General features: G+C 42.5%; 1 protein-coding gene across 3 annotated transcripts; it reads left to right on the forward strand.

Annotated features, from left to right (window-relative positions):
• The first annotated feature begins 1,872 nt into the window (after positions 1-1,872).
• ZNF180 (zinc finger protein 180) lies at positions 1,873-19,644 on the forward strand. 3 transcript variants are annotated; one of them, XM_077131508.1, is made up of 5 exons: positions 1,873-2,136; positions 4,651-4,758; positions 12,156-12,230; positions 15,719-15,845; positions 16,946-19,644. In XM_077131508.1, the coding sequence occupies exons 1-5, from the start codon at positions 1,972-1,974 to the stop codon at positions 18,688-18,690; spliced, it is 2,220 nt and encodes a 739-aa protein (XP_076987623.1). In that variant the 5' UTR covers positions 1,873-1,971; the 3' UTR covers positions 18,691-19,644. The 3 variants fall into 3 exon arrangements, with proteins under 3 accessions (XP_076987623.1, XP_076987624.1, XP_076987625.1); XM_077131509.1 differs by having other exon boundaries at positions 15,761-15,845; XM_077131510.1 differs by lacking the exons at positions 1,873-2,136; positions 15,719-15,845 and having other exon boundaries at positions 4,744-4,758; positions 16,946-19,643.
• Positions 19,645-21,006: the final 1,362 nt, after the last annotated feature.

Below are 21,006 nucleotides of genomic sequence, written 5' to 3' on the forward strand. Positions count from 1 at the left end.
GTGAGAAAGCATATGGCAAGCACAGTCAGGGCTTCTCTCTCAGCTGGAAGGGCACATGGCAAATACAGCATCATCTTCTAGCTTTCTCTCCTGGCTTCCGGTTTCATAAAGCTCCCCGAGAGGGCGTCTTCCTTCTTCATCTCCAAAGGTCACTGGCTGGTAGACTCTCTGCTTCGCTGTGCTGCAGCACTCTCTGCTCCCTCTGAGTCTCTCATTCTCCAAAATATTTCCTCTTTTATAGGACTCCAATAAACCAATCAAGACCCACTCAAATGGGTGGAAACATGTCATCCCCTAATCCAGTTTAACAACTATTCTTGACTAAATCACATTAACCAGGGAGATGATCTCATTATAGTTTCAAATATACAGTACTGAATAGGGATTATTCCACCTTTAAGAAATGGGATTTATATTAAAACATGGCTTTTCTTAGGGGGCATACTTCCTTTCAAACCAGCACAGATGCCTTAGTTTGGACATTTTTATAGGCTTAGTATTATAAACTTCTAACTTACTAAATTCCCTTCATAAAAGCCATTCCACGAAACAAAACAAAAGCCATTCCATTTCTGGTATATTGCATTCTGGCAGCTTTCAAATACAAAAGGTAATCTCTTCTTAGTTTAAAACTGTCAAGAAAGAGATGAAATCACTATCTGTAGAAGACTGTCTCATTAGAAGAGCCCAGAGGCTCAATCCGAATATTATGAGAATTAACATTTCAGTAGGTTAATGAGATTAATCTTTCAAAAATATCAACCACTACCACCAATTACAAAATACTCTGGAGGGAGGGTTAGAGATTACATATCAAATAGCAACAATTTGTTGTTGTTGCTAATGGTCAGAATATACCTAAGAAAAACTACAAGAGTGCTTTGACAAGAACTTTTGTTAATTCGAGTATTACACCGAGTATCTGTTTTCAGACACTGGTGATATAGTAGTAATCAAAATCGACACAAATCCTTTCCTCACGGAGCTGACAATCTAGTGGTGAAGGCGGACAGACAACATAAGAAATACCTAAGATAATTGTTTTATGCTATTTTGTTTGATATTTTGTGTGTCAGATGGTAAAAATGAAGATGGGGGCCTGGAGCGTGTGCGTAAAGAAGAGCTTGTTTTTAAGTTCACAATGCGCACTCCTGGACTGCCTGGTAAGAAAACTGGCATTCGCCTAAAGACCAGACGGTGAGGGCCAAGTGAGGTCCCTTAGGATTAGCCTCCCAAGAAAAGGGCACAGCACATGAAAAGGCTCTGAGGTGGGAGCCCGCTAGATCTGTTGAAGAAGGGGGAAGAGGCCAATGGGATTGCAACTGAGCCAGAAAGGGGGGCAGGAGCTGAAGGCAAAGAAAAAAAAGGTCCTCAAGACTTTACAGGCAAAGAACCCAATTAAGAACAGGATTCTTATTTTACGGCAGTCAATACAAAAACCTATGAATCTTCAAGGGCTTTGCTAGGGGCACCCCCTGCTGTAAAACGGGGATATTGCAACCACCCCATAGGTTTGTCTCGGGAACCAAAGGAGACAGCGCGCCCAAGTGTCTGAAAGGCAGCAGGCGCCCACGTGAGTCCTGCCGGTCCCACCCGCGTTCCGTTCCCCGCGACTTCTGGGCGTCTGGCCCGGCCAGAGCGCGCCTTTCCCAGTACGCCACTCCTCACACATCGGTGTCCTGGCCTCGGTCTCCTGGTCCGGCTCCCCGCCTCAGCCCCCTCAGAGAGTCCAGAACGCATAGGAACAAATGTTTTCCAGAAGTCCGAACTCGAACTCCCTTTTAAGTCTCCGCTGAGGCGCCGGAGTCCGCCCACGGACCGCTGAGGCTTCTGGGAATTGTAGTTCCGTCTCGTGGAGCCTAAACGCACTTCCGGGTGCGGCCAGAAGCGCAGCCATTGTCCCATGCTCGGCTGGTTGTTGCTTCCCGGCGCTTCGACCTTTCGGAGCTTAACCCCCAAGCGGCCTTGCGGATGTCGAGTAGGGGAGGGAGCCCAACTGGTTTAACCGGAGTCGGTTGTGCTACAGAATCGGGGTGGGTGGGGCTGTTTAACCTGAGTTCGTCCTGCCGTAGAGCCAGTGCCGGGTACAGAGGCGGTGATAGGCCGGACCTGGGCCGTGGGCCCGAGTACGCCCAGGTTTGTGAGCGGGATTGGGGCAGCGCTGGATGTCCGGTGTGCGCATGCGCAGGGCGTAGGCGGGAAGCTGGGAGTGTGGGTGAGTGGGCTATCTGGGATCCGGGAGGAACACGCTTTAACCTCAGGTCTGCAGTCGCCTAGGTTAGTCGAGAGACTCCTGCAGCTCCAGATTCCCAGGTTACGCCCCGTGCGCATGCGCCGGTGAGTAGGCTGAGCTGGTGGTACTCGTCTGACCTGCGGTTGCCTAGGTTGGTGGGAGGCAGGGCATGTGTAGGTGTGTTGGGGAGATCCTGAGAATCCCCACCCCAGTTTTAGGGCTTATTTATTGGAGAGTGTGAGGATTTCCAGGTTGATGGAGTACTCAGTTACAGTTTCTAGTTCCTGGAGGAGAACTTGTACCAGTATCTCTATACTTCAGAGCAGATGTTTGGGTTGGAAGCAGGAGAGGGGAGGAGACTCTGGATTAGATAACTTGATGGGGGGACCAAGTTGAAACAGCAGATTCTTGCTGTTTTGGCAAGAAGCAGGATGTGTCCTTCGGAGGGCCTGTTTCACTTGCGATGGTGAGGATGCTCAGGTTGGTAGAGGCACAGTGTCTGGGCTACAGATTTGGGTTTGAAAGGGGCTATACTCTACATGGCTCCCAGGGGCTCATGCAGGACAAAGGGGAGGGACCTGGACTGGGAGGTGCTGCTGTATCCTGGACCCAAGAACCCCCAGGCTTGCGTGCGTCCAAGTCCTGGGGCTGATTCTGGGTCTCTGTGCTCAGGCTTTTGTCTGGGTGTTCTGATGGCAGGCAGGTGGGAGAGGGGTGGCAGAAAAATGACTCCAGAATCTGGACGTTGAGGTTCGTGGATGCCTGAGGTGTCCCAGAAAATTGAAATTCAGAATGGGAAACGCAGAGACTACATCTCAGGGGCAGGAACTACATAAGACCACCACGTTGGTAAAGAGCCCAGGTCCTTGTTACAGATTCTGGGCAGGAACCCACTCTGTATGTGCATGGGTGTCCCAGCTGGAGGAGGGAACCTGTATGGATGGGCAGTGGCTGCTGAAGTAAAGGTCTTGAGACCCCAGTTTGTAGCTGCACGTTCTGTGCTTGGGAAGGATAGGTTGCTTCAGGTGCACATTGCAAATGTACGAGGCGTGAGCAGCCCTAAGACCCTGATGCTGCCTGAGGATGCCCAGGTGGCTCTGAGCTATAGATTCTGTTACTCAGGGGAGTTAAGGAAGGGGGTAGGCCTGCACCAGGTACCCTCTGTACCATCCATAGGGGTTTGAGTGGGAAACAGGAGGTTGGAGGTGGGTATGGGCAGGGTACCGAAATCACAGGCTAATGTTGCCAAGGTGGGTGGGAAAATAGGATCTCTCTGAGTTACTGGTGTCCAAGAAGATATTTGGGCAGAATTCTAGGCTGATGTTGTGCCAGTAGGGATCTATGGAGTTGGTGGAGATTCAGGGTACAGCTGCATCCTGAACCCATGTTACACTGTTAGAGTGAGAATCCAGCAGGCTGGGAGGGAGTTAAGGTGAAATTTGGCAGGAACTGCTGTCATTTCAGACCAGTTGATAGAAAGGCAGGGTCTGAGCTCCTGAGCTATGCATTTTAGACCTGGGCGGGGCTGCCTGGGTTTGGCATGTGCTGGTGTTTGGAGGGGAGGCTCCCAGGTCTGTACAGGCTCCATTGCAGTTTCAGACTGGAGGGTACCCAAGTTGATGTAGGGACCAGATCAGAGCTATAAATTCAGGATACAGGAGAGTGTGGGTATGAATGTGAGCTGGCCCTGTTCTGATAGGGGCCAGTGGACCCAAGAATGGTGGTGGTACAAGGTCCTAGGTGCAGCTGACCTCTGTACATATGCTTGGCTATTTGAGTGGAGGTGGGAGGTGAACAGAAACGGAAAGAGATCTGCGAGAGGATTCTCGAGGGCAGGACCTGGTTGATGATGTGTTAGGGTCATTCTCATTCCCAGAAATAGCTTCTGGAAGGGGTGGGGCTATGTCATGAGCTTCATGCATTTAATCAGAAAGTGTGATTCTGAGTTGTCAATCCCAGAGCCCTACTGTGGGCCCTAGGCAGAGGCCCTAGTTTGGGTCTGCAGATTCAGGTTGGGGGATGGTGAGCACTAGGGGTCTTCAGTGTGCTGAGTATTTGTGGGATCCCAGGACCCACTGGGATGGGGGAAGGACCAGTTTGTGCTGCGGATTTTGGTGTTGGGAAGAGGTTGTGCTTAAGTATGAGATGGGCTTATGAGTAGGTGATCCAGAACGCCAGAATACAGGAACCAGGTTGGAGTTGCAGATTCCTGACCTGGAAGAGGCAGGGGCTATGCCTGAAGGACTATAGGTGCAGTGTTATTTGGGCAGGCACCTGGGCAGGGACCTCAAGAAGCACATTTGCTGTGGAGAGTATACCAGGAACAGAGAATGGACCAGGGAGAATAGGGGCCGCCATACAAACTGGGGCCAGATTCACATGAAGATGCTATTCAGGGCTGTTTCTTCTCAATGCAGCACTGGTCCTTGAGTCCTCAGGAGTCCTCAAGACCCTGCACATGCCTGGAGGTGAGCATGGAACAGCAGGATGAGAAGCCCCCGGGGACCCTGAAGGCCCGTGCCCAAGTGAGTAGAATTTGCCTTCCCCTGAGAGACCAGAGCTCACTCCCACACAGGCACCACAGGCTGACCCTCTGGGGATGGAAGACTATCCTGGCTGTCTTTGCAGCTTTTTTTGGGGACTTCTGACCCCTCTTGATCCATAGGCTGCTAACCCTTGTATACTGCACATTGTGAGTTTCCTGGTATTTCCTCACCCTTTTAACCCCAATAGCTCTTGTTGGTGGGATTTGGCATTTTATATCAAAAGCCCTTAGAATACTCCCCTGTGTCCAGCAAGTAACTCCTTTGAACGTAAACCATTAGAACTATCCTAAATGTACAGTGAAAGAGGATAATTAAATGAATGTGGTAGGACCCCAAAATGGAATACACTGTAGCCATTTAATGTGATCCTGTAATGTATAATTGCTATGGTAAAAAGATATTCAGGACAGGGGCGGGCCACAGTGGCTCAGCAGACAGAGTTCTTGCTTGCCATGCCGGAGACCCAGGTTCAATTCCCAGTGCCTGCCCATGCAAAAAAAAAGATATTCATGATCTCTGTTAAGTAAATAACATGTAGAAATTGTCACTTATTATTATTTTTTTTTTACATGGGCAGGCACCGGGAATCAAACCCAGGTTCTCTGGCATGGCAGGCAAGCATTCTTGCCTACTGAGCCACCGTGGCCCGCCCAAATAGTCACTTTTTTAAAAAGGGATATAGTTTGAATGTATACAGAAAGTATTTTAGGAAATTATAAATATATCAAAATGTTAGCAAAGAGTATCATTAAGTTATATTATGAGTAACTTTATTTTTTTTTCATTTACTCATTTATATTTTCTTGTTTCTGTAGAGTCCTTTTTTTTTTTTTTTTAAGCACATTGCTTTTTATTTTTTATTTTATTTTTTATATAGGCAGGCACCAGGAATCGAACCCAGGTCCTCTGGCATGGCAGGCAAGTATTCTTGCCTGCTGAGCCACCATGGCCCGCCCTAGAGTCCATTTTAAGGTGGAAAAAATCAACACTTTAAAGCATTTTTCTACACCACATATTCTTTGAAAATATTCTGAAAAATGCTCATTTAGAACTTCCTGCTCCTGAGTGATTCCGGCCCAAAGCCATTAGGTGGGGCAGAGCAAGGGAGGTTTCTGTGCTGAGGTAGGGCTGCCTGCTGAGGGGTGTCACGTTGGATCAGGGTGAAGAGGGTATCCATGTTTGGGGTTGCCAGTGACCAAGCTGTGTGGGAGGGTGTGTACACAGGGTGCCCAGCGTGGGGCGGGGGGGGGGGGGTCCAAGCCCCAGCAAAGTGAAGTTGTCCATGCAGGGATACAGTGTGGTGCTAGAGCAGTCTGGGGCCAAGGAGACGGTCCAAGCGAGAGGGTGCCCTGACATAGGGAACGAGTTTCCCTGGTGGGGAGGCAAGTTTCCATGCAGCAGTGATGCAGTTTGGGTGGTCCAGTATGTAGTGTGGGAGCCAGAGCAGGGTGAGAAGAACATCCCCTTGGGGGCATGGGTGCAGCCTAGTGTTGCAACTCAGAGTTTGAGCAGGTTGAGGGCATCCCCTCGTGAGGGACCCCAGCAAGGGGTATCAGAGCCTGAGCCAAATGAGGAGGAGTGGCCTGATGTGGACAGTTCACATCCAGCTGGATGAGAAGCAAGTCCACGAGTAAGGACAGTCTGGCCTGGGGAGTCAAAGGCCAAGCAGGGTGAGGAGGTGAGGAGGGCCCCTGGGCAGAGGGCAGCCTGATGAGGTTGGCAGAGCCTGAGCAGAGTGAAGAGAGCATCTATCCAACTTCATTATTAATCCAGGAAAATGCAAATTTAAGTCATGAGTCCTTAGTGGGAGAGTGAGTGTCTTTGGGCATGGAAGATGAGTCACCTGCAATATGAGTGATCCCGAGGGTTATGGGAGCCAGGTTTCCTACTGTTAGAGCAAGTGTGCACCCAAAACACTGGCATGAAGCTGGTGGGAATTGGGGATATTGATGTAAACTCATGGTTTTCAATACAAGAGATGTAGAAATAGAGATAAATATGTGCCTCCGTGTCTATGTTGTGTGTGTGTATACATACAAGTGATCACATATCCTCTTACATGTCCAGTGAAGGCCTAGGAGCAGTGACATTGCAATAGCAATGTGTACACTTAGCACCTGGATTTTGCCTTCTAAATATATGACAGGTTTTATGGGTATGCTGTTAATGGATATTTAGCATTCAGGTTTTTGCTGTTACAGATAGCACCACTGTAAATGTTCTTGCACATGTGCGCAAGATTTCTCTACGATGGATATTTAGTAAGGAAAATGTCTTGAGTTTCAGTGTAAATTACAACCCCACTAGAAGTGGTAGAGTGGTATCTCGTGACTTGAGTTTACATTTTCATGGATTAATGATGAAGTTGTGCAGCTTTCAAATTCTTACCCACTTTTGTGTAAGACCCTTGAAATTTCTGTTTGGTTGTATGTGTTTTTTTTTTTCCTTTTCCCAATTTGTAGTTATTTCTTTTGCTCATCTTTTTCTTATTGATTTGTTATTCTTTACACATCTCTCTACAATTTTTTCCATTGTATGTGTTGCACAGCTTTCCTTAAAGTTGCTCCAGATAGTTAATGTATTTAGATCCTGTTTTAAAAGATTACCTATAATTTTTATTTTCTGTTTGCAGATATATAGAAATACAATTTAATTTTTGTATATTGATTTTGTTTCCACAAACAAGTAATGTTTCAGTTTGCTGTAGCTGCCGGAATGCAATATACCGGAAATGGATTGGGTTTTACAAAGGGGATTTATTAGAATTTCTATTTCTGAAATAGAAATAGAAATTCTAATAAATTAGAAAATGTCCATGAAAATGTCCGAATTAAGGAATCAAGAGGGCGATACCTTTTCGTGTGAAGTCTGCTGACATCTGGGGTTCCTTTGTCACATGGAAAGGCACATGGCAATGATGTCTGCTGGTCCTTCTTTCCTCGCTTCTGGTTTCAGTGGCTGTCTCTAAAATGTCTCTGACACTTCTTTGTTTCTTAGCTTCTCCTGGGACATTTTCTTTCTGAGCTCTCCGTGAGTTCTCTTAAAGGACTTCAGTAAAGGGTTAAGACTCATGTTGAATGGGCTGGATTACATTGCCATGGAAATAGCCTAATCAACAGGTCCCACCCAACAATAGGTCTGCCCTCACAGAGAGGGATTAAGAGAACATGGCCTTTTATGGGCTACATAACAGTTTCAAACCAAAACAAAGTAGAATGTGTTTATTAATTTATTCTACAAATATTAACAGTTACTCTTTTCCAATTCTTAAGCCTTTCTTTTTTTTTTTTCCTCAACTTAGTTTCTGTCTGGGACCTGAGGTACAATTTGAATACAAATGGTACACTCAGGCCATGTGGTTGTTCCTTTAATTCACTTTTTCATGCATTCCTATAGTAGGAATTAGCCCTGAGCAGGCATTCCTGTTTTTACTTGAGCCTCCCTCACCCAGCCCATTGTCCTCTCCTCAAGTAAAGGTGGGTGGGAAGAGCAGGAGGCCTTTAAGGAGCCCATCACATATGTCAGTGCAGCTACACTTTGTTCGTATTAATGAAGTATGTTTGATCATAGAGACACCATTTGATTTGATTTAGATCTCACTGTGTCAGAGGAGTGTTGTTTTAATCAGTGTTAAGATATTTCATTATGGATGGGCTCTTTTCTATGTGGTGTTATTTATTTTAGTGACTTTTTAGTGGGAATTACATAAATCTAAATTTACACTTATATCTTTATCAAAACTACAGTTAAAACGTGTTTTTTTTTAAAGTGATTTATTTAGGTATGTCCATACACCATATAGTCCATCCAAAGTGTTCAATCATTGCCTTGGATTATAATCACAGAGTAGTGTTGTTCTGGTTTGAAATGATGTACATACCCTAGAAAAGCCATGTTTTAATCCTAATCCCATATTGTAAAGGCAGCTGCTGTTTCTAATCCCTATTCAGCACTGTATGTTTGAAACTGTAATTAGATCATCTCCCTGGATATGAGATTTAATCAAGAATGGTTGTTAAACTGGATTAGCTGGAGGTGTGTCTCCATCCATTTAGGTGGGTCTTGATTAGTTTCTGAAGTCCTGTAAAAGAGGAAACGTTTTGGAGAATGAGAGCAGTTCAGAGAGAGCAGAGCAGAATGACATAGCCACAAGAAGCAGAGTGCACCAACCAGTGACCTTTGGAAATGAAGAAGGAAAACACCTCTCAGGGAGCTTTGTGAAGGGAAGCCAGGAGAGAAAGCTACTAGATGATGCCGTGTTCACCACATGCCTTTCCAGATGAGAGAGAAACCCTGACCCTGTTCACCATGTGCCTTCTCACTTGAGAGAGAAACCCTGAACTTCATGGGCCTTCTTGAACTAAGGTATCTTTCCCTGGATGCCTTTGATTGGACATTTCTATAGATTTGTTTTAATTGGGACATTTTCTCGGCCTTAGAACTGTAAACTAGCAACTCATTAAATTCCCGTTTTTAAAAGCCGTTTCATTTCTGGTATATTGCATTCTGGCAGCTAGCAAACTAGAACAGGTATACTTGTCTCCACAGTCAATTTTAGAACTTTTTTATTACTCTGCAAAGGAAAATCCCATTCCCCTTATACTTATTATTATTGACAGTTAACATTGGTGTGTTACCTTTGTTACAACCAATGAAAGAATATTAAAGTATTACTGTTAATTATAGTCCATAGTTTGCATTAGGTATATATTTTTCCCATATACCACCCTATTGTTAGCACCTAGTAAAAGTCTTGTACATTTGTTCTAATTCATGAAACAGCATTCTTGTATCTGTACTGTTAACCACAGTCAACCTCAGTAGCGTTCAGTTATACATTCCTTTGTTTTATCCTCTAACCTTCCTTCTAGTCACATTCACAATCCTAAAGTCCCCTTTCAATCACTATCACATGCAACTTCATTCCTTCTTACAGCTGAATAATATTCCATCATATATATATACACATCACATTTTGTTTATCCATTTATTGATTGATGGACTCTTGGGTTGTTTCCATCTTTTGGCAATTGTGAATAATGCCATTATAAACATTGGGGTACACATTCTTCTCACATCCCTGCTTTTAGTTCTGGGTGTATACCTAGTAGTGGGTTTGCCAGATCACATAGCAATTCTATACTTAGCTTCCTGAGGTACCACAAAACTATCTTCCACAGCACCTGTACCATTTACACTCTTATCAGCAGTTAATGAGTGTTCCTATTTCTATGTATACGCTCTAACGCTTGTAGTTTTCTGCTTTTTTTCTTTAAATAGTAGCTATTCTAGTAGGTGGGAAATGATATCTCATTGTGGTTTTTTTTTTTGGCATGGGCAGGCACCGGGAATCAAAGCCGGGTCTCCGGTATGGCAGGTGAGAACTCTGCCACTGAGCCACTGTGGCCCACCCTCTCATTGTGTTTTGATTTGCACTTCCCTAATAGCTAGTGATGTTGAGATCATTTCACGTGCTTTTTAGCCATTTCTATTTCTTTTCTGGAAAAATGTCTGTTCACGTCTTTTGCCTAAAATGTGTGTGTTTTTTTAAAAATTTATTTATTAATTAAAAAATTAACCAAATATACAATCAGTAATTCACAATATCATCACTTAGTTGCATATTCATCATTTCTTAAAACATTTGCATTAATCCAGAAGAAGAAATCAAAAGACAATAGAAAAAGAAAACGAACACAGAAAGGAAAAAAAAAGATTATACCTACCATACCCCTTACCCCTTGCTTTCATTGATCACTAGCATTTCAAACTAAATTTATTTTAGCATTTGTTCCCCCTATTATTTATTTTTATTCCATATGTTCTACTTGTTTGTTGACCAGGTAGATAAAAGGAGCATCAGACACAAGGTTTTCACCATCACACAGTCACATTGTGACAGCTATATCATTATTCAGTCATCCTCAAGAAACATGGCTACTGGAACACAGCTCTACATTTTCAGGCAGTTCCCTCCAGCCTCTCCATTACATCTTGAATAACAAGGTGATATCTACTCAATGCATAAGAATAACCTCCAGGATAACCTCTCGACTCTGTTTGGAATCTCTCAGTCATTGACACTTTGTCTCATTTCACTCTTCCCCCTTTTGGTCGAGAAGGTTTTCTCAATCCGTTGATGCTAAGTCTCAGCTCATTCTAGGGTTTTTCTCAATCTCTTGATTCTGAGTCTCAGCTCATTCTAGGATTTCTGTCCCACGTTGCCAGGAAGGTCCACACCCCTGGGAGTCATTTCCCACGTAGACAGGGGGAGGGTGGTGAGATTGCTTCTTGTGTTGGCTGGAGAGAGAGGCCACATCCGAGCAACAGGAGAGGCTCTCTTGGGGGTGACTCTTAGGCCTAAATTTTAAGTAGACTTGACCTATCCTTTTTTGGGGTTAAGTTTCATATGAACAAACCCCAAGACTGGAGGCTCAGCCTATAGCTTTGGTTGTCCACACTGCTTGTGAGAATATCAAGAATTCAACTTGGGGAAGTTGAATTTCTCCCCATTCTCACCATTCCCCGAAGGGGGCTTTTTAAATACTTTTCCACTTACTGATTGAATCACTCTGGGATTCATCGGGGCATCACTCTGGACAAACCAACAAAATCTCATGTCCTACGTGAGATTCCAAGTACTTATGGTGTTCAATCAAACTATCTACATAAGTTATATTAGGAAATGCACTAGTCAAAATATAAATTTTATAACAAATAAACATTTTTTGCTTTAGTCTCACACATAAGGTGAGATTTTAAAATATTAATAAAATATGTGTTTTGATGTGATGATTGTTATTTTACCTTAAAGTAGTGACTTCGGCTGTTTTCCAGGAACCTTAATGGTTCTTTTGTCATTTTCTTTTATGTTCTACAACTAAATTGGCAATCTGTTCATTACAATGTTATTTTTATCACATATTTACTGATCTAAGCAGGTTGAAACCATGGAAAACAGGACAGACAAGATGATCTTGGCTCCTATGGGCCTATTGTCTAGTCAAAACAAAACTCTTATCCTGTAGCCGGAAATACCTGGGAAACAGTGAAAAGATTCTCAAGGAAGGAAAAAGTACAAATGAAAACCTGTATTTTTAATTACACATTCTTTCAGCTAATTTTTTTTAGATAGCTGAAATCAGTTAAAAAACAGTGTCAAAAGCTGAAAAATTTATAATTGTAAATCAGCAAGCACTCTGTAAGAACAAAATTCTAAAATACCTCCATCTGCCATAATTGCTAAAACAGTTTTATTTGGGGAATATCAGTAAAACAAGTGGTGTGCCAGATCCTCACCCAGTCACAGTGGGAGTTTTGAGCTGTGACTTAGCTCCTTGATTATTTCCCTTTTTCTCATCTGTTTGCCTTCTCAGGACTCGCTCCTTCCTCAAGAGATTATCATCAAGGTAGAGGGAGAAGACACTGGGTCACTGGTTATCCCATCCCAGGTGAGTTGGGTGTGACCTCTTTGTTTAAATTGAGAAATTTGTATGGCTTGATGGTGACAGAAGCTGGATTGAAATGAGCTGGTTTGGTTTGGTTATCATATGAAAGATTGAGGAGGGTGATTTGAGATTGAAGGGCTTTTTTTTTGAAAGATTGGAAAGATTTGACTCTGTTTAAATGATTGCAGGAAGGAGTTAGTGGGGAAAATGAAGGTCAGGTTCAGAGGAGAGAGAAGATAAATTATAAAGCATGGTCCTTGATAAAGTGCCCTAGAGGATTTAGATCAGTGTGCATGTCAATATTTGGTGTTAATATAGGTAGAAGTGCTTTTAGGGAAAATGAGGTTGTAACTAGAATTGAAACCTTGGATTTTTCCTCTGCGAAAAATCAGATGAAGTTACCTGTTGGGTGGGAATTGGAATGGAGAGATGTTTGATAGTAGAGGAGAAGGTTTAAAATAGTGATTTTGGATTATGAGCGAATAAGCTGTTCCAGTAAGTATACGAAGGATTGCAGGCTGGTCTTAAAGGATCATTCAGGGAAGGTGACCTCCCCAGTTTTGTGAGAGTTTTCTCCAGTGGGATTGTGTAATTTAATTTCTATAGATAGAAGATTGACACTGAAATTAATCTAGTTTTGTAATTTACCAAGTACCTACAGTGCAAGCATTTAGGTCAAAGTGCTATTTAAAAGAGAATTTTTGACTCTGTTAAATAAAAGATTAAAATGAACAGTCCCTAGAATCTGAATCAAATAATTAAGTTGGAAAAGATAAAGAGGATACTTAAATGGAAAGGAAAATAATGTAAAAGAATAAAGTAGACATTTCAATAGAATAATGCCCCCAAACCATTGAAGAACAAGTAATGTGGAGCAATCTGAGGTTGTTATCAGATCACGGGCTGGTTGCTATGCCTGATTTCAGAGGTGGAGCTACATTATGGTGATTTCAGGATTTGAGGTATCTCCCTGAGAATAGGGTATTGATAGTTGGGGAGAGTGCTGTGAGTTGGCTCGCCATATGAACTGACTGAGAACATAGTCTCTGATGTCATACAAACTTGAGCTTGCATCCCAGCTACCAACCTTAGGCACATGTCTTAATTTTTCAAACCTTCTAGTTCTTCATCTGAAATGCTAATAGTATTGTTGCACAGGAACCTTGTGAGAATTAAATGAACAATAATTTATGTGATATCCTTAGCACACTGCCTGAGACCACACAGTAAGTCCTTCATTAAAGTCAGTTATTTTTATATTATTCTTGAATCACTATCCAAGTGGACATTTGATGAACAATACAAGTTCCTGTATTAGAGGATAACTCCTAGGTATAATCTTTTAGGGGATAGGGTTCTTGGTGTTCAGGAAATTGGGACAAAGCTCGAAGCACTGATAGATTTGGAGGTAAATAGTCTGTGTTCCAGTGTTAAGTGGGAGGGCACTCACACTCCCCTTCTTGATGCCGAGGTCCCTGGGATGTGAGAGCATGGCTATCCTTAGCCTGTGAGGACTGTGGAGGAGGCGAGTCCTCAAGGAAGAGTGGGTTTTGTTGAAACAGGGATGGATAGGGAATATATAGTGAAAGATATTAAAGCTGTAGGATTTCATTATAGCAGATGAGTTTCTGATGGCACAGTTGAAAGGTTTTGGAAAGAATTTTGAGGAGTGGGGTGTTTGGGACAGGTGAGAGGAAGAATAGAATAAGTGGATATGGAAGTTCAGAAAAGCCATTAAGCACATATGGACTTTTTCAAATGATCGTGTGATATGCCTGGTGAGATTCAGGTGAGTGGAGAGGGTTTAAATTAGAAATTGGACCAGAATTATTTTGACATGTTAGAAAGTCTATTGATGGCATTGATTCACTTATTGAAATGATTTACCAAATATAGATGTAATAGTGTCTACTATATATCAATACTATGATAAGCACTGGATTTGCAGTTGTTAATTATAAATACTGTGTGCTGGCCCTCAGGGATTGTAGCCTAATGACAAAGATGATCATTAAACAAATAATAAGAAAGTGTGGTGAGCTTTGTTAGAAGTCCATGAAGCTTTGAAAACACATAGCTGGGGGTGGGGTGGGAGGTGCTAACCTAATCTATTGTAATTTATTTGACATTTGAACAAGCTCAGTATTAAAGGGACCTATCTTAAACAGAGGAGGGGGATGTTTATTGAAAGGAAGCATAGGTTAAAGGTTGAAAAACATGAATTGGAGGTTGAAAAACAGTACCTTACAGTCAGTGTTCAATACAGGTGGCAATTTTCAAATATTTCTGACTCCCACTTTGGGCTAATTATGAAAGCAGAAAATCTGGTGAAACAAATATGGGTCCTGACTTACAAAAATACATATATAGCAGCATTTTGCTTGTAGTTTAATGGGATTCAGGAATCCCTGTATTCTATTGATGAACCACAGTTGAAGAATGCTTGGTCTATTTAAAGAGCCTTTAGGGGCAAGCAACAATTGACTTCCCTGGATAAGGACATTTCATCCCCCATAGTCCTTTTTTTTGCATCAGGATTCCTTTCTAGTAGTAGTGGGAACAAGGCCCTTTCCTGCTTAGAGGAAGCAGCCCAGGAGACCCCCTTTATATGGCCATAATGACAGTGAACATCTCCTAAAAGACCCTGCAGTGCAGTTCTGAGTGTAGACACAAATAAAAGTGTCATTTGAAGACTAATGGTTCAGGATAAAAGTTTATTTAGTTACTTTAGCCAAAGTGACTATTAATTTTTTAGAGTTCCTAAACCTAATAATCCTGCTAATAATTGCCATCTTTTGATTAGTAAACTCTGCAATTGGCTTTTCTCATATCAATACAAATCACTCATCAACCAAATGAGTTTGTTATGAGTATGTCTAATAAATAAAAATGGCATAAACTTTCCATTAAAAGACAGACTGTCAGATTAGATACACTTTTTAATCCAGACATATACTCTATAGGGAGAAACCCAAGTGTCTTTTCTTTCATTTCCTGTGCTCATAACCTATATCTATTTTCTGTGGTTACATTTTTGCTATAGCAACAGAGAGGAGTAGTTGTGACAGACACTATGTGGCCTGCAAAGCCAAAAAATATTTATTAACTGGCCTTTGACTTTGACAGGAAAAGTTTGCTGACCTGTATTCTGGTAGTTTCTTCATAATTTGGAGGCAGTTCCTAAATGGGAATTCTATGTTCACCAGTTCAAAAGTCAGAATAAGCATTTTCTGTAAGTGGACAAGAGAGAAAGCACTTTGTATCAGTTTTTATCTGGTATCCCTCTTGGGAGTTGTAAGAACAAGTTCAGTATCCAAAACCCCAGGTGCTCACCTAGAAGGTACCTGTACGCCTTGACTAGAACCCTTTGGATACTAACAGTTGCAGGACAACTCCCAGGCCATCTGTTTTTTTCCTTCATCTGTCAGAATTTCCTTGAACATTGGAAGAAAATGAGGTTCTGTTGAGCAGGAATTTGTGTACTGTTTTAGGAAGGTTTGAACTTCAAAATTGTGACTGTGGACTTCACTCAGGAGGAACAGGAAACTTTGAACCCTGCTCAGAGGACCCTGGACAGAGATGTGGTCCTGGAGAATCACAGGGACCTGGTCTCTTGGGGTAAGAATACCACCCCCTTTAATGAAGTACTCTCTGTTGAAATGATTTCACATTCCCATTGATTAACAAGAGGGAGTTCAGCAATCAGAATGATTTTTGCTACACATAGATTGTGTTGGTGCTTTTTCTTCCCCAGTGAAAATTAATTTTAGATTGTAGGGTAGAAAAGGTACAGCTTCTTGGGCTTAAGTTTGTACAGTCTTCATAATTCCTAAAGGCCAAAGACTGGGACCAAATTTTGCAATGATTTTCTTTGGTTCCTAGTCCAAAGGTCTATGTCTCTCCCTATCTGCCTTTCAGATCAGACAAAGTCTTCAACTTGGAGCAAGGGGAACAGTAGAAAAAAAATTTCCTAATGCATGTGTCCAAAAGAGAACCTAGACATATAGGAGTCATTATAGGTATAAAGCATTTCTTTGAAAAATCTCCACAGGGGATGCCAGTTTTCTCCCATCTCTTACATCATGGTGGGTTATGGGTTATATACATCACCACTTTTCCTACATATATTGTCTATTGCTTTACCCCTCACTTGGAGTCACAGAAATCTGGGAGGCCCTATTCACCCCTGAGGCACTTAGAGAACTGAGATAACTATGTCGTTATTCTTTTTCCTGGGTTCACAAATATGGTTTGCTCTTATCTTCTTGATACAGGCTATGCCAACAAGTTTTATACCTCTAGGAATTTATAGAAATGTAGATATGAATCTCTGTTTCAGTGAACATGTGTATTGCATTTAAAAGGGTGGAAAGGACCCTCTGTTTCTTTGCTAAGAATTGCAAATTGTTTTGTTATTCTGTAGGTTCTGCATAGGTGATCGTATTTTGGAATATACAAGTATTTGGCATCTAAAGTCTTGGATATTCAGACAAAAGTAAGATTAAAATAGTTCAGTTTTAATGCCCTGTTATATGAATGGGCTGTGGTAGTTTTCTGCTTACTGCTTCATCCCACTTTTCTGCTTTCCCAATCCAAGGTGTTGGTCCATATCTGAAAACAAAACCCACATATATTGTATGTACTTTTGTGTCAACTTTATTCCACTGTTCTAGTTCTAAAGTTTTTTGGCTAGGGTGTCTTATTTTGCTTTCTTTCAGACTCAGTGACTGCACTTGGAAGAAGAGATTCAACTTCAAAGCAGAGCATTTTTGATGAAGAACCATCCCATGGAGTGAAGATAGAAAGGTTGACAAGGGATGATCTTTTGTTGTCTTCATGTAGAGAAATCCAGGATTGTAATGACCAGTTGAAGAAGCAACAGGAAAAACAAGAGAGGCTTTTGAAGGAAGTGGCATTCACCCAAAGGAAAACTATTACCTGTGAGAGAATCTGTAGAAGTGATGAACTTGAAAATAAGAGCAGTCCGAATTCCAGTCTTCTTTCATCCCAGTTGATACCCGTAAGAAACCATGTTCATAAACATGTCTCACATGTTAAAAAGTTGTATCATAATTCTGTTACAAGCACTCATCAGAATATAAATGACAATGAGAAACTATGTGAAAATAATGAATGCGAAAAATACCCGCAATGCACTCGCCTTATTCAGCTTGCAAGAACTGAAAGAGAAGATACATGCTCTGAATTTAATGATAGTATTCAATCTTTTAGCCATGGTGCCCCTCTAAATATATGTGAGAAAATTCATGCAGAAGAGAAACCCTTTGATTTTAAGGAATGTGGGCAAGTTTTAAACCACAGTATATTTCATAATGAGCAACAGAGAATTCCTGTTGGACAGACTCAATATAAATGTAGCAAAACCTCTCAGAGCTCATCCTTTGCTCAAAATATGAGAAATCATTCTGAAGAGAAACCCTTTGAATGTAATCAATGTGGGAAATCCTTCAGTTGGAGCTCTCATCTTGTTGCACATCAGAGAACTCATACAGGGGAGAAGCCTTATGAATGTAAGGAATGTGGAAAATCCTTCAGCCGGAGCTCGCATCTTGTTTCCCATCAGAGAACTCATACTGGAGAGAAACCTTATAGATGTAATCAGTGTGGTAAATCCTTTAGCCAGAGCTATGTTCTTGTTGTACATCAGAGAACTCATACTGGAGAGAAGCCTTATGAATGCAGTCAATGTGGAAAATCATTCAGGCAGAGTTATAAACTTATTGCACATCAGAGAACTCATACTGGAGAGAAGCCCTATGAGTGCAGTCAATGTGGGAAGTCATTTATCCAGAGCTATAAACTTATTGCACATCAAAGAATTCATACTGGAGAAAAACCCTATGAATGCACTCAATGTGGGAAGTCCTTTAGTCAGAGTTATAAACTTGTTGCCCACCAGAGGACTCACACAGGAGAAAAACCCTTTGAATGTAACCAGTGTGGAAAATCTTTCAGTTGGAGCTCTCAGCTTGTTGCACATCAAAGAACTCATACTGGAGAGAAACCGTATGAGTGTAATGAATGTGGGAAATCTTTCAATCGCAGTTCTCACCTTGTTATGCATCAGAGAACTCACACCGGAGAAAAACCCTATGAATGTAGTCAGTGTGGAAAATCCTTCAGCCAGAGTTATGTTCTTGTTGTACATCAGAGAACTCATACGGGAGAAAAGCCCTATGAATGCAATCAGTGCGGGAAATCCTTCAGGCAGAGTTCATGCCTTACTCAACATCAGAGAACTCATACTGGAGAGAAACCCTATGAATGTAATCAATGTGGAAAAACCTTCAGCTTGAGTGCTCGACTTATTGTACATCAAAGAACTCATACTGGAGAGAAACCCTTTACGTGTAATCAGTGTGGCAAAGCTTTCATTAATAGCTCTAAACTTATTAGGCATCAGGCAACTCATACTGAGGAGAAAGCCTATGAATGTAGCTAATGTGGAAGTCTTTCAGCCAGAATATATTTCCTTTTCTTTCTCTTTTTAAAGGGAGTACAGGTAATGGGAAAATTAGTATAAAAACAATGTATGTGGGGAAGTTTTCAGTCAGCCCTCTTTTATGTATCGGGAAATTTGTTCTGGTGAACAAAGGGGGAAGTTATAAACCACATATTTTACTTAGCAATTCTACATGCAAAATAAAACTTGGCCCTTGTGACACATTCCTACAAAAGTAATAAATATTGGCACTCTTTCTTGCAGAAAGCACTTTGATTGGAATCTGAGGGAAAACCATTAAATGGGCAATAATGTTGTAGAGTAATTGCCAGTGATGTAGATGGTCTATTCTTTTTTCAAAAAAGAGTAAAGGAGAAAGTTAACACTTGGGAGTTTGTTGTTGAGAAGATTGAAAGATAGTTTCAGTTGTTAGAATTTAGGCCAGAAAGCAGTATTTCAGGATGTCATTTACAACATGTTATCCCATTAGTAGCTTCTAGTCTGTTTCATAAGCCCTTCCTACTATATATGAAAATCCAATAGAAATTAGGCAAATGGCTAGGATGCAAAGTGAATAAATACAGGAGAATATAGAACACTCATTTCTAGAAACATTGTCAAAATATTTGTATATGGATCAGATTTGAAAAGGATTATGGATGTATACCTTTGAAGGGATTATGGATGTATTTCTTTGATTTTTAGGTTTATATGTGGTTTTGATCCTTTTTAGATTGTATGCTATTTTCATATAATAAATGATAAGTAAAATTCGGTCGAAAACACTAGAGTTTCAATCTTCTTTCACCATTTGGTAATGACTGGGTGCGGGGAGCAGGTCCCGCTAGGCTAGCGAGGGTGCACTCTTCCTGCCGAGGGGGCTCAGGGAGTAGAACCGCCAGGCGCAGAGGGGGCTTGAGCCGAGGGTCTGGGTCAGAGGCGCGCGCGCAGGGGACCACTGCGTGTCTGAAGGACTGGAGGCCGAGTCAATTAAGGCATGAAGCAAGGTAGCTTTATTGTAGGTAGACGCTTATGCCAGGGCCGCCAGTAGCTAAAGACCACGAGGCTCGATGAGCCCCGGATTATATACAGTTTGAGGAGAGGTGGAGTTAGGGCGTGGACTCCAGGGGAGGGTAGCCAATCACACAGGGAGGACGGATTAGTGACTGTGACGTCTGTAGGCACCATAGAGATGCTGTTCCTGAGTGTGCTTGTAGCAGCGGATGTTGGGCAGGTGGAGGACTAAGGAGAAGGCCAGTAGGGTTAAAGAGACAAGGCTGCATCATCACTAGTCGCCGGTGAGGCTTGTAATTCAGAGGTCTAGAAGAACCAGACGTGCCAAAATGGCGAGGGAGGGAGAGAAAGAGACTAAGCTACCAGGCCAAGAATAAAATTATGCCACAATTCCTCTCTTTTTCATTTTTAAAGAACACACTTGTGTGACAAGTGGCGGGCATGAACCTTTGCTGGGAGGGGTAAGGATGAGATTCCCCTTGCACGTGAGGCTCAGAATTTTAGGGGAAGGGTATGTGCTGAGCCGACCCTTATGCAAATCTCATGTGCCCCAGAAGAGCCAGAGGAGGTTTGTAAGAGTGACCCTCTTCTGCAATTCTTGCGTCGCACCCAGCGGTGCCCATCTGGTGGACCCAGATGCATGTACTCTGGTAACATGCAGCCCCCGTGGGGGAGTGTGAGGAATGTGGGCAGGCGTTGACTGTTATAGCCTAAGGGAAACAGGAGAGACTAGTCCTCCACTGTTCCCGACCCGAGGGTGATCAGTCCTCAGGCGAGGCTAGGCCTGCGAGTTAAACCTGGGCTTGTCTGCGTTCCTCCATAGAACAGTCCGGGTGAGTAGGCTGAACATAACAGCAGCCAAAACTGGGCCTCAGCTCGAGACCGGCGACAGAGAATGAGCAGCCTAGAAATGAGAAATGTCGAGGAGCAATAATGAGAATTCCATTGGAAAGGTAGGGCTGTTAGTTGCGAGGGTGAGCAACGTTAGCCAACCATACCTGCGCTTGCTGCCGGTTGTCTGCATAAGAGAAAGGGTTAGAGTTGCTAGAGCAAGAAGTTTTTAGTTAAAAAGAAGGGGGGTTTAGGCAGAAGGAGGGAAATTGTTGTCCAGTGTTGTCCTCTGGAGGAAGACGGCAGGAATCACTGTCCCCTTAACGCAGTAATTGTGGTATCAGCGAGCCAGGGCAGGGCTGTGTTATTGGATTCCTAGAAACAAGGCTTAAAAGGAGAATTTATTTTATGCAATCACGGGGAGCTTAAATGAACTCCCCTTTCAAATGCATGTAATGAATGTGAGCGATC

Source organism: Tamandua tetradactyla, chromosome 16 (assembly GCF_023851605.1).
Source record: "Tamandua tetradactyla isolate mTamTet1 chromosome 16, mTamTet1.pri, whole genome shotgun sequence".
NCBI classification, from domain to species: domain Eukaryota; kingdom Metazoa; phylum Chordata; class Mammalia; order Pilosa; family Myrmecophagidae; genus Tamandua; species Tamandua tetradactyla.